Below are 13,435 nucleotides of genomic sequence, written 5' to 3' on the forward strand. Positions count from 1 at the left end.
GACCACTTTTAGCCGGCATATAAATCAAACAAATGAGTGTGTGCGTGCATTCCTAGAGAAAACCTGCTCCGTGAAGTAAAAATTCGATCGGACGTATGTGGCCATTTCTAACGAACGGTCTATAGCTTCGTGGTTAACTATTGTATCATCGAGACTGCTTAAACAATTTAATCCTTGAGATTATTTCATCTCTGTATCCGTTTTCTGAAGAAAATTACATTTTATTGTAAATAATTGTTACAAAATGAAGATACACATCTTGTTGATATGCGTCTCTCTCTCTCTCTCTCTCTCTCTCTCTCTCTCTTTCTCTGTCTCAATAACAGTAAAAATAGTATGAATCATATATACATGCAATTTAATATGATAAAAATAATTACAAAGTACCGTTTATTACAATCGTAAAAGATTATGCCTGAGACAGGACAAAAGGCAGAAATGAGATGAAAAAGTAGTAGTGGAGGCGTAGGTAAAGTAGCTCTAGACAGCTCTAGACAGTATAGCAGTCGTAAATTATCGGAGCTAATGGTGCACAACAAATGCCTGTCCATACTTGAGCACATAATGTCGGTTCGCGCCAGTCTAATATCTTCGTAGCGTTTAATAAATATGTCGCGGAGGCAATACGTCATAACTTTTACACGCGTGTATGTAGGTATGTGTGTGCATATGCGCGAGCATATGCATGGCAGTCGAGCAACGTGACGTCGTTGAGTTACATAATGCTCGACCCGAACGCTTAATCGCTACACAATGTTGCCGACTGGCTGTATCTCTTTCTACCTCTAACGCTCTCTACGCATACTGATAAAATAGGTGCACGTGACGAATACGTAATTTCACTACAAATGTCCATGCATCGTACATTTTCATTAGCAAAAAGCGTTTTCAGATTAGAATCTCAGTACATTTTGCTGATTGTTCATTCATGGTTTTAACGATGTGTTCAGTGATTGAGTCAGCTAAGATTTCCTTTATCAATCAAGTAATAACGTTTCTCGTACTTGTACTTGTCATTCATTTTTTAACAAAATTTTTATCAACTACAATTCACTACTTCCGCTACAATTAAATGCTCATTTTAGAAATGTTTCTATTTATATACACAAAAACTGACCGCTAGAAACTAGTTTAGGCATTTATTGCACAGCTATTGAAGATCGAAGACAAATGGACAGATAGGTCGGACATAATTCACCTGCCCGCAACCTTCCGTTCTTTCAAAGAATTGCTTAGATGTCAAGCGCTAACTTCTTAATTTTTAAGTCCTTTTATTTGCCTGCTACTCGATTTTAATATATGTCTTCACTTTGAGTTTTCGACATATAATTCTTAAAAAAATGTATTGAAAAAACATCTCGTTTGCTATTTATCTTCTTTTAACAAAATCTTTTAATCGCAACGTTTTAAAAATAAATCACAAAATTTTCACATGATAAATTTAATCATTGTTTATTTAATTCTATTAATGTACATAAGAAAATAACAAATTATTCGATAATAAATAAAACTTTCTGTAAATAATAAATTACAAATATGAATCTCAATAATAGTCCTTCATATAGTCTTTGATAAAAACTAATTGTTGTAACAAATGAAATAATATAAATACGCGATACTTTTATGTTTTATTAAAATAAAATATAAAATATAAAAATGTATATAAGTGTAAAAATAAAAATAAATATATATAACTATTAATAAATAAGAAAAATGGTAACAAGTATTGTAGCATAAAAATAAAAAAAAAAGTTTAATATCAATTTCTCCGTTACAAAGGACAGACAGATGATCCCTTAAGATTCGTTAAATTGCGTTGGTAAGATAGCTGAAGACTGACAATGTTCCCCCAATGAGGATAGCAGGAAAGGCATTGTGGTCAGGCCGTAGCCAGAGTGGCAGGTGCTGTCCGTAATGGCCGCCCATCGAGGCAGACGGGAAGAGAGGTAAACAAGTTTGTTGATACAAAAAGTAGTGTGTGAGTTATGGACGTGGAAGACTATTTGGCAGTATCAACGGACTCGATTACGTCGTTGCGTATTAATTGAACGCGTATTATTGACGCATCGAGCCTACTTCGCAGGCACATTGATACGTGAGATGAAAGAAGAATAAGGAAGAAACGCAGGTGAAACGTGTTCCGAAAATATTTTCGTGCGTTTGTCAGTACGGTGACTCGATTTCAACGCGTATCTTATATGTCGAACGACCTTGTCAGTGATTCTTCAATAGTAACACGACGATAATGTGAAACGTAAATCATTACATCAATTAGAAAGAATTATGTCCTTTTAACTGTTTAAAATTTCATTAATTGAGTTATATAAAACCGTTGAAGCATATTTTGCTGATCAAACAACAAATATAACAATTTTCAATTAATGTATAAATACAAGCTGTATGAAGATTTTATTTATAAATCAATCAAGCAATCATTGATATTCGTGATTTAAAAAGATTACATGGAAGTAAGATTTATTACAAAAATTTTGATTTTATCAACAAATTTGAACATCAAGGATGTACCCTTGTAGCTATGTAATATTTTTATTCATAGCCGACAGCCGAGAACCGTGAAAAACGTACGCAAGACGCTTTCGAATCAATTATTTTACCATGTACCCATCTTTCCTCGCGGCCATGGCTAGACATGGCCTTTGTCTGGCGGTGTAGTCGTTCCGATCGTCGAGCAACTAAACACGTTCTTCATACCTACGAAGCACTGATCCAAAGTATATATTATTTCAGCTCGAAGCGCGACATAGCAATATTTATTATGTATATACAATTTTGAACTATATATAGACGTCTCGTCCGTGATGTACTATTGTAATTGCAAATATCAAAAGTTGAGCTATTTGAGAGACAAATATTTCTAATTCAAACTAAATTCTTGAAGAATTCATATAATGAAAATATGAGCAACGTATAAACTCAAAGTGTTTAATTTTTAAATATAAAAATGTGTTTTGTTTTATTTTTGCTCTTTTATTAACTGAAACTTATCTTTTTGCAGCTCTGAATGTTTTAGTGTTTACCTAAATACAGTTTAAGATTAAAACATAAAATAATTTTAAATATTACAATAAAATAAAGGATGCAGAAATAAAACATTTTAAAGTCTTAAAATAAAATACTTTTTTTTTTTTAATGTAAATGTAAAAGCCTATAAATTTGTTGTACGCAAATTTTAAAGAGATAAAACCGGAATGTTCATTACTATGTGATAGAATCCTGTAATAATGTCCACATCAGGAAGCATACATGTCTCTTACATTAGATGCCTTGCTCAATTAATTGATCGAAACGGACACTGACGACGATGTACGAGAATTAATACTGACTGCTAACAATAATTTCTACGGTCTGAAATTTGCAAAACGGTGAGGTAGCATACGGTTGCTGTTGGTATATAAAGTCAGGCTAGCGCACGAGTTGTACATGCGAACAGCTCGTCCATCAAATTGAGAACCCAGCCGCTATACTAGCAGTGCGACGCACCGATCAGCGCCTCAACGCCTCGACGCTCTCCGCGTGTTGCTCTCATGACTACATATATATTATATTTTTGTAATTTTTCATTCTCTTCATAATTCGTAGACGCAGGAAATTCACATGTAATTCTTTTTGTCAAGATAATAGCTAACAGGATGTTCTTCGTTCTTTCATCACACAATATATCATTAAGAAAATCAAACCAAAAATAACAAAATAAAATTACGCGATGTGCATCGTGAGAAGAAAATAAACAGAAGACAATTATTCTTCTTTGCAAAGAATAATGTGTTCGTTCAAAATTTTCCTGATATTTGACCTGCTTAAATAGTCGAATCTGCAGACACATCGAGAATCGATCAAACAAATTCGTTTGAAACTGTACTCCCTTTTGAACTTAAATATATCTGCTTCAAATTGAACGATTTGTTCGAATCTCTTCATTGATTTCTGTTGTAAATGCGTTTTTAATTATTTTATTACCAAAAGCGAAACCTAAATATAATAACAATGACAAGCTTACCGAAGTTCTTCGAGAAGCACCATGCGGGTCAAAATTACTAGTTATAAGAGGAAGAAGCAAGACGTGGGACAGGACGGAGGCGATACGATCGATCAAAGATTATACCTTAAGTCGGACGTTATATATAGCGAGAATAGCGTGATTGGATGCGAGGCGATGCTTAAATTAAAATACGAAAGTTCCACGAGACACATGTATATGTGTACCTGTGGGCACATATCTCGGCTAATGGCGCCGAGGTTGGACTTGAAACTAGTCTACCTTGCAGAGTACAACAGTAATTTCTCGATTGGTCGACTCGCGATGGTATTATGCCGGAATGATTATGAAAATTGTGTTCTTGCTAATCCTTCGTCACGCCGCCGCTCGTCAAGTGTGCTTTTCATCCTGCACTTCCGCTTAATCATATATGATTTCTTACTAATGCCGCCAGTCTTGCAAAACAGACTGGCAAAACATCAAGTGCAATTGTACAATCAAATATTATTATTTGAGTATAGCACCGTGTCAACAGACGATATAACAAATATACTTATCCATATAAAATAATTATGTGAATATTTCTTAATAAGACCGATTGTTACGAGAAACAAGCTTAAACTTTATTGTAACCAGATTTGAATTATACTTAATCTTTTTCTGTTATTTCCGCTAATCCTCGTATTTCGTTCATTAATTTTTATAAATTCCTAGTGATAAAAATTGTAGAAAAAGAATAAAATGAATTTGGTATGTGACTTACAGGAGAATTAGTAGAAATATGATACAAAAGATTTTGGAATTATTATGAAGTAACGTTCCAGTATGTTACTTAGTTTTAACATTGTATTTTAATTTTCGGAACATGCAGCATCACTAACTATCCGGGATGATGTGCAATAAAAATAAGTACAAAAATATTTCTTGCATTATAATCTTACTTTCCCTCGTCGAAAGGCGCATATTGTAACTGAAGAGCGCGCATTTTTTGAGGAGGCCTCAATGTTTTTCGGTTGAACAGTACGAGCGGCGGGCGTGGAGAAGGGAAAAAAGGGCGTAGTAAGTCATACGGAGAGGCTCGTACGTCATACTTCATCCGGGCCAACGGAGCAACACACGAAAAGGGTTCTCCCCATATACGAGGGACGCATTCACTTGGGCTGCCTCTTTAGGTCGCGATGCCATAGTGTGAGTGACTAGGTTACATGTGCCTGAGTTTTCGTACACCTTTATACATGGAAGAGACCCGGACCGTTTGATCACCTGTATGTAACATGCACGCCTACGCTCGACGCACATCTGTCACATAATCTTTTAAGAATACGCAAAAATAAATTTTGCGACAAGTACGCGATGATATGAAAAAGTAAACAAATTATATTTAAAGATCAACGCACAGACTCTCGTATAACGCATAAGAGGATTAATCAATCAAAATTCTTGATTTCCCTCCCGAGGATAAAAATAAAAGGCTTCGATTGGTTAATTCTTTTTTGTTTTATATATTATGCCTTACACAAAAATCTGTGCTTTGGCCTTAACGGATAAGCTTTTTATCTCTATTGTTTTTATTGTTATTTATCATAATCTTAGTCGTCTATATTTTTATTTTCACAGAATATATAAAAATATTGTAAAATATTTTGATAATAAATTTGATATTCCACAAAACAATTATAATTTATATAATCATTTGTATTTTTGTCTAATAAATACTATTCATTTTGTAGATAATGATGCTAATAAATCTCACGAAGGAAAGCCCAAATTCGTGTAAAGCAAAACTCTGGAGTGTTTCTGTTCCGTAAAAGGGGAATCTTACGACTCATGAAGATCGGAGCTGATCTTCGCCGATACGAGAGTAGAGCGCTGTATTACCGGCAAACCTCGTAAACGGCCATAGCAGCAAGTGGGGAGGTTCTCGAGAAGGAGGGATAAACGAGCCGAGCCACGATTTCGTTGTCGTAAACGTCAAAGTTACGGTTACAGCGTTGTTCCTAGCTGCTTTATATTGAACGAGGTTGCTCCCCGAGGTACGTAACACCTACCTACTCGCAACCGTCGTATTGCAGAAAGTAGCACTATGCTCCTTTCCAACTCGGGAGCGACGCGAATACCACGTGGCTTTTACGCGGGAATCTGGCAAAGGAATTCAAGGTTCGTTGAATATCCTTTTTGATCGTATCGCGCGCTAACTAATGTTGTTTTTATTTTTGTAATTAACATCACCTCAAAATTTATGTATTTAAAAAATAAATTAATATAAATTAATTATCATCTTATTTCTTTTTTATCTCTAGAATGAAGATTACTGATGTATTCCTCATTGTAAATATTGCAAATTGCATTATATTTATTTTTTTTTAAGCAACATTTAAATGCATCGGAAGTATAGAATGAGAACTTCGGAAACGAAAGTTACATTAATGGCATGTCCATCCGGCATATTTATCTTGATTAATACTCCTATATCAAGTTATCATACAGCCCTTAATGTAGCTTTAAAAAGGATCCTTTTTTAGATTTGCACCATAAAAGCGGTTCGCTCTCAATAGGCTGGAATGAAGAGATGGCTAAATAGCACCCCAGCCTCTATCGTCGCGCCCTCTAATTATCCTGTAGTCGCAGTCACCCCTCAATGAGGAGTGATAAATATTGTTCGCGTTTGGGTATGTCCCGAGAAAGTGAATCGGCTCTATAAAGAAAGATACATTTCTCATTGCCATTGATAAGTATCGCGGATTATTTACTGATAAAACAGCAGATTGCTTCTAATTTAAGGAAAGAGTGACTACTTTTAGTATTAAAGACAGAAAAAGTTAATTTTAACATTATATAAATTATTAGAAAAAGAAATTCAAATTTAAAAACAAATAGTGCTACATTCACTAAGATCATTTACTTAGATTTCATCTACAAAACTGGACATTAAATTAATAAAATTAAAAATCATTTTTGTCTTTGACGGATTAATTTTTTCAACATTAATATTAAATAATACTGTTTACTTAAGTTAATGACTACATAATTATACACTTTGAATTTTTTTACTGTGCGTATCTATTTTAAATTAATCATATTGATACATGAATGTAAAGTATACGTGATAAGATAAAAGTAAATAATTACAATACATTAATTTTATCGTGCGCGCATGCCAAAAGTAGCATTCTAGGCAATTTCCAAAATAAATATTAACAAGAAAGAAATAACAACGAAATGTTTGTATGTTTCAAATAATATCGTTGGAAATATTTTCCATAAAAAATAAAAAGGGTTATAAAATTGTAAACTTGTTCTTTTAATATCAAATAGTTTATTATTAGACTTACATTATGTACGCCATGTTTGCTGCTTTCATATTTATATGAATTGGACATATAATCGATCCCACAATCGTTTATCATACACTTACGATACACAAAGGTATAGTTAAAAGCGCGCGATAAATTAAGCGACAGATGCAGTATTTCACACTAGCGTGCATTCTAGCTATATAATTACCTTCGCCGCGATAAGTATTTAAAGAATGAATAGAGACAATAGACATAAATACATATACATTAATTTTTAGAATTTTGTAATATCCACGATAAAGGTTTAAGTAGTACGACTAATACTATCTATTATTATTGTGCCATAATATAAGTTGTACTATTTAATTCTAATATACAGCTACACCCTCTGCATCATACATTTGAAAAAGATTTTTAAAACGTTAGAAATTTTATACATTAAAGCAATTAGATGCAATTTAGAAATTTTAATATCAATATAATAATCATAAATCATATATGGTTCTACATTTATCATCCAATCTAAATATGATTATTCAAAATATACGCTATATTATGGAAGCTACGACATGAAAATTAATTTCCTACAGCCGAGGCTATAAACTAGAATCATTCATCGTGTTCGATGATAGATGATTGTCGACATTGATAGCTCTATATTTAACTGCAAATCTACGACAAATTAATCTATAATCCTGTACCAATAAATTTTCCTACACGCTCAATTGTACCAACAACACTGAAAAGCACTTGCTGTGCGAAATGAGTCAACGACTTTCAATCCGCCAATGCATAGAACCTGTTATACGAGTATGCGACCGATCAAATGCTTTTTCTCATTTCTACGATTCCTACAAACACTGCGTTCCATGTATCATCGAGGCAATTCACAACCCGTAATCAATGATCCGGAACATTCAATTGATCAAATAAAGATGAATAAAAACCATTCCTTCAAACGCTTAAGTTTAAAGGAATAAACTTTAATTTAGGATTTATAAATCGTAATAATCAGAAATTATCGAAAAATAGAGAGTAGCGTCTTAATTATGTAATATAGCATACAAAGTGATATTGACAAGATATACATTTAAATATTAAAAATTATTTTTATGGGAAGTAATTGGTTATAAAATTTATACACTTAAAATTCATTCAGTGGTAATATTCCTTAAAATAATTCCTTCCTTTATATGTAAAATATCTATTGTAGTCTAAGATGAAGAAAAAAATAGATGACCCTTAGACCGGATCGAAAAAAAACTATAAAAAGATTTCCGTTGAGAAGGAAGAGCTAGAGGCGATTCGAAGCCAAGAAAAAGAATAAAGATAGCATAAAAAACCGCTAGCTAGCCAGAGGCCTAGTCTCAGCTGAGCTGGTAAAGGAAACAGTCTCACCAAAAGTGCGACATAACCCATGAAGCCTTGATTATATATCTACTAACGGCAAGGCAGAAGGTTATTCGAGAGTATCTCTCTCGCAATGAAAAGGACAAAGACATCGCTAGAAACAGCTGACTACCGGAATTCGGGGTTCCGGTGGGGTGAGTACAGTGGGGAAAGCACTTGAACCCCCAATTGGACGAGGACTTCCCCATTATATCCAACGTACCCAACGATTTTACACGCACTTGACTCCATTCTACCTATCTAGCAGACATAATTTTGCCAAGGTACACGGCCGATTTTCCACAACATAGCCCGCGCGCGTTGACATTGCATATACGCGGAAATAAAAAACTTGTAAAATTTACATTTAATATGGAAAAACGTATAAAAACGTAGAACAAGGTTATTATAGTAATTTAAAAACGATCATAATCTCATATTTATTACTATTATATTCATATTATTATGTCATTAAAAGGTAATTTACGCGCTCTTATGGCAATTAAGAACTTAAAAAAATTTGCTGCTTTAGAAACGGTACAAAAGAAGAATTTCAAAATATTAATATTGATATTAGTAATAATGTAATATCGCTTTTATACACACCCATGTCAACTTTAGCCGCTACTAATCTTTTTGTCATCGTATTTATTCGACCAGAAGGCAATGGAATGCTTTTAGCTTGTCAACGATTGTAAATCTGTTATCTCGGGTTTCATGACGGACATGCCATATTTCAAAACGGCGCACAAATAGACTTTGTGAAAAATTTCATCGTATTCGACGTGGTAGTATGATAAGCTGCATTCGACGAGTATAGAACGTATATCTATACCTTCCGTTTTTTTTTTTGTAAACAAAGGAAGGGTGAAATAACTTTTGTTCATGTGGATGCAATTGAAAATTTTTCATCCGTTTGAATTTATTCGATGCGTGTGAAACGCTCTATTCTGCAATCTCGTCCCGCACAACTTCTAGGTAATTTGATCGCGTGGAAGCAATTTTAACAATTTAGTCTGGTATAACCAGACGAGCAAGCCTGATCCACCACGCCTTCCCGACCACGTGGTCGTCGCTCCCCACGTTTCCCCTAACTATAGTGGCTCCTATATTTCATCGCGGCTGTTATGATAATAGTCGTATAAGAGAGCATTTATGAATGCAAACTCACCTGCTATAGCCATCCAGGGGTAGAAGGTATGATTGGTAGTAGGTTGCTGATGCAGTTGTGTGGCGACCGGTTGACTCGCGGACGAGTTTAAACTGCAGGTGTTCCAAGATGACGTGAGGGATCTCGACGAACTGTTGTTACCAGGACTCGATGCCGGATCGCCGCCTACTAGGCCACCGTAGCTGCTGACCCTTGTACTCTCTGGGGTACACGCGGAAGGACGTACGACCGAATTACTCTGACTATTTGCTCCCGAGGTCGCTGACTGCCATACGTCCTTGACCGCCGCCGCTGCCATCACCGCAGCATAGCCGTTTTGATGGGTCGATGTTTGATCCTGTTGCTTACAGTCTTTCGTTGCCGTTGTCGAATATGAGGATGTAGTGTGACCAGTTGCCTCAGGTGTTGTTGAATAAAGCTTGCAGGCCGTCGCAACGCTCGCATCATATGGCGAGTCTTGAGGTGGTCTTGTATTACTTCCACCACCTGGGTGTATACCTAACGAGGATGTTGAGTGATGATGATGCTGCGCTGAAGCATACGGCGACATACCTAATCCGAGTGGAAAGCTTCGATATGCTGCTGCGGTGGCTGGATCATGGTGCTGACTTGTCGCTCCTGCTTGATGATGGTGGCTTCCGTAGAAGCCACCTGCGGTCTGCTCAAAGTACGAGTTCATTATCCCGGGTATTTTGGATCACTTGCACTAAAACACCGACACTTAAAAAAAAGCGAAGTCAGAGTTTAAGCGGCCCGCAATTACATGGAGTGCAAACGGCTAGTCGAATTTCACTAGTCCGTACTCCAGCCCGGATGCGGAGTTATACAGTTTCAACTTGTTCGAATAAAACTGAAATAAAACTTTCGATTTTGTATTATGTTCCAAGATAAAATACGTACTTGAAAAAGCGATATGCTGTTGATACGGATGGCGATAGGTAATAGAATTGACGAGAAACAAATAAACGAACATTAAATTTTAAAAGGTTGTAAAAGTCATCGGCAGATATAATTGGTTACACCCAGAGTGTCAATGTCAGTAGGTCGTAAGAGTGTAATTCAGAATGGGTTTCATGCCAGCGGCAAGGGCTTTTATGGTCTTGTTATGGTTACCGCTACGGGCAAAGCATAAACCGGTGGTCTCGACTATGGAAACAGGCGATGATCGTTAAACCGTTACGATGCAATAAACTTAGGTAATAAGACGGGCTATAAAATTGCCTGTGGGTTCCTTTACCGCGTGCTCGCCCGACGACGATTCGGTCAGCCGGCACGCGACAACCACCCTCGCGGGCGGTTCTCTCTTTCCTTCTCTCTTTAAAATAAATAACAAAATTTGCGTTTGATCAGGTCAAGGCCTCTCTTGATTTGCCGGTCGATCTATCATGGAATCAAAAGTGACTCCGTTAGTCCGCACTGCACTAGCACTTGTCGTATTGTGACTTCGCTGACGACTGTGAGGTCCGGTACGAGTCAGAGGACGATGGGGATCGTAACGAATCACGGTATGCCAGTGCGGTGGTCCACGGCACACTACCGCTTTTCTCGCGCCCCGTGTACCGCCACTCTGTACCGTCGTCCGTCTCTTGCTCGCTCGTTCACCTCGTTTTGTCTCTGTTCTTCGCAGTCGACTTCTCTCGCACTCTCCCCGAAGTTTCCTTCCTCGTTCCACCAACCACGGTTTCTCCATGCGCTCTCTCTCTTACTCTCTGTCACGGTCACTCCTTCCCATTCGTGCGGTTGTCGCTTCTCACTCGCGCATACTCTTCCTCCAGAGTACTACGTCCTAACGGAGAGATCGCAGTGCCGTATCCCTCCTTGTCCCTCGTATACCATCCCCCTCCTGGTACGATAACCGAGCTCTCTCGCTCTGTCTACCGTCGTTGTTGTCCCTCTCTTCCACCCCCAATGTTCCCCCCACAATTGCTCTCTCACCCTCTGATTCTGTCTCGCTCCACCTCTCAACGATATTCGTCCTTTCCCTTCCCATTCGATCTGTCCTCTCCCTCTTTCTCACGACACGATTCCTCAGTGCCTCCTATCGAGCGTTCCAGTAACTCAACGACGTACCGCCAGATTAAATTCGTACTCGCTCGCCGTACGCGTCACATTTGAGACGTGCGAGCAGATAAGACGATGCGAGGTAGGAAGAAGAAAGAACTCTTCTCGTCGCGACACGAAAGAAAGAGAAGAGATGAGATAGGAAATAGAGAGGGATGAGAGCACGTAAAGACATGAGCAGAAACGGATAAGAAAGCGGGGAAGAGGGAAGTAAAGAGGAAAAGAAAGAACGTTATGCGCAATTGCAACAGCTAAGAGCGAGACGAAGCGGAGCGAGTGCCGTTGCGAGTAGTAGCGAGGAGGGAGAACGTGCCGCTAAGGGAGGAGGTTATACTTAAGGACCAATCAGAATTGAATTCGTCACGAATACCGCGCTGGTGTGGTATGAAAGTTCCTACGCCGTGTGAAAGTAGTTCCAAGTCGGAACGACGCCCATGAGCGGCTAGGCACCGCCCCCCGAACCCCCACTACCAAAGCGCGCGAGGTACCGGTGGATACAGGCACGCTGCGCCCGTAGCGTATTGGAGAGAGAGAGTGAGAGAAAGAGAGAAAGAAAGAGAGACCGTGCGCGGCACGCGCGTCACGCAATGTTTCTACCTTCTCTTTCTCTCCTGCGCGTTTGTTCGTGGGGATACGTGCACCGCCACCTTTGAGTATTGTAGCGAACTAACCTCGCTAGATCCATTCAGACATTCAAACGACCAACATCAACGAGCTATCTTGCGATTATCGTTATTGCAGTAGCAACGTCGTAAATTTATCGTGACATAGAATAAACTGATCGACAAGTCGTACGCTAAATGGGAAGGTAAACAGGTTTAGGAACGAGAAGCATTATGAAACATCTCGATTATTTCATACAGCATTAGATCGAACCGGTCCGATATCGAGGATATTTGATGATGCGAGTGAATGTAATGATAAGAATACCGTAAACGTCTTTTATGAGGCATATCCTTATTTTACAAATCAATTAAACGACGATTGCACAATTAAAATGTCGTAAAAGTATGCTTCGCAAGGCCAGTAGTCAAGCGAGTAACTTCTATGGCGCGCGCCACGTTAGTATCGGGTGTGTTTATTGGGATGTAAATGTCGTTGGATTATCGTCCCCGCGGTTCGCACCTCGTAAATTATTCTGTAACGAGCCGAGTAATGCCCATCATAAGCTGCTGACCCTAGTTATTTGCTTACTCGATCTTGTTATTATGGATGCTTAGAGTATTAGCCTACCTACTTTCCTTTAAAAATAAACAAAATTAAAATGTATACAAATTAAAACATTTCGAATACTTGAGTTTTAAATGCATAAATCTTATAAATGTAAAATAGTTAAGTTATTTCAAATAGGTAAAATAACATTTACAAGTTTAAATAATCTGCTAAAATCAGCTCAAATAACTACTATACCTACATACTATTTTTAGTTATTAAATTATATAGATAATAATAAATAAAAAGTGTAAAATTTTCAAAACAAAAAAATGTAATGTGCGTGCCGTTAAAATATATACTTATTAG

General features: G+C 37.3%; 1 protein-coding gene across 2 annotated transcripts in view; it reads right to left on the reverse strand.

Moving 5' to 3' along the window:
* The window catches only part of LOC105192848 (homeotic protein ultrabithorax), a 108,420-nt gene extending 96,986 nt beyond the window's left edge, over window positions 1–11,434 (reverse strand). The window contains exon 1 of one of the 2 annotated variants that reach the window (XM_011157107.3): window positions 9,854–11,434. In XM_011157107.3, coding sequence (XP_011155409.1) covers window positions 9,854–10,532 — 679 coding nt within the window. In that variant the 5' untranslated portion in view covers window positions 10,533–11,434. The remainder of the gene's footprint in view (window positions 1–9,853) is intronic. The other variant, XM_011157106.3, reaches the window with a different exon arrangement.
* Window positions 11,435–13,435: the final 2,001 nt, after the last annotated feature.

Source organism: Solenopsis invicta, chromosome 8 (genome assembly GCF_016802725.1).
Source record: "Solenopsis invicta isolate M01_SB chromosome 8, UNIL_Sinv_3.0, whole genome shotgun sequence".
Lineage (NCBI taxonomy): Eukaryota > Metazoa > Arthropoda > Insecta > Hymenoptera > Formicidae > Solenopsis > Solenopsis invicta.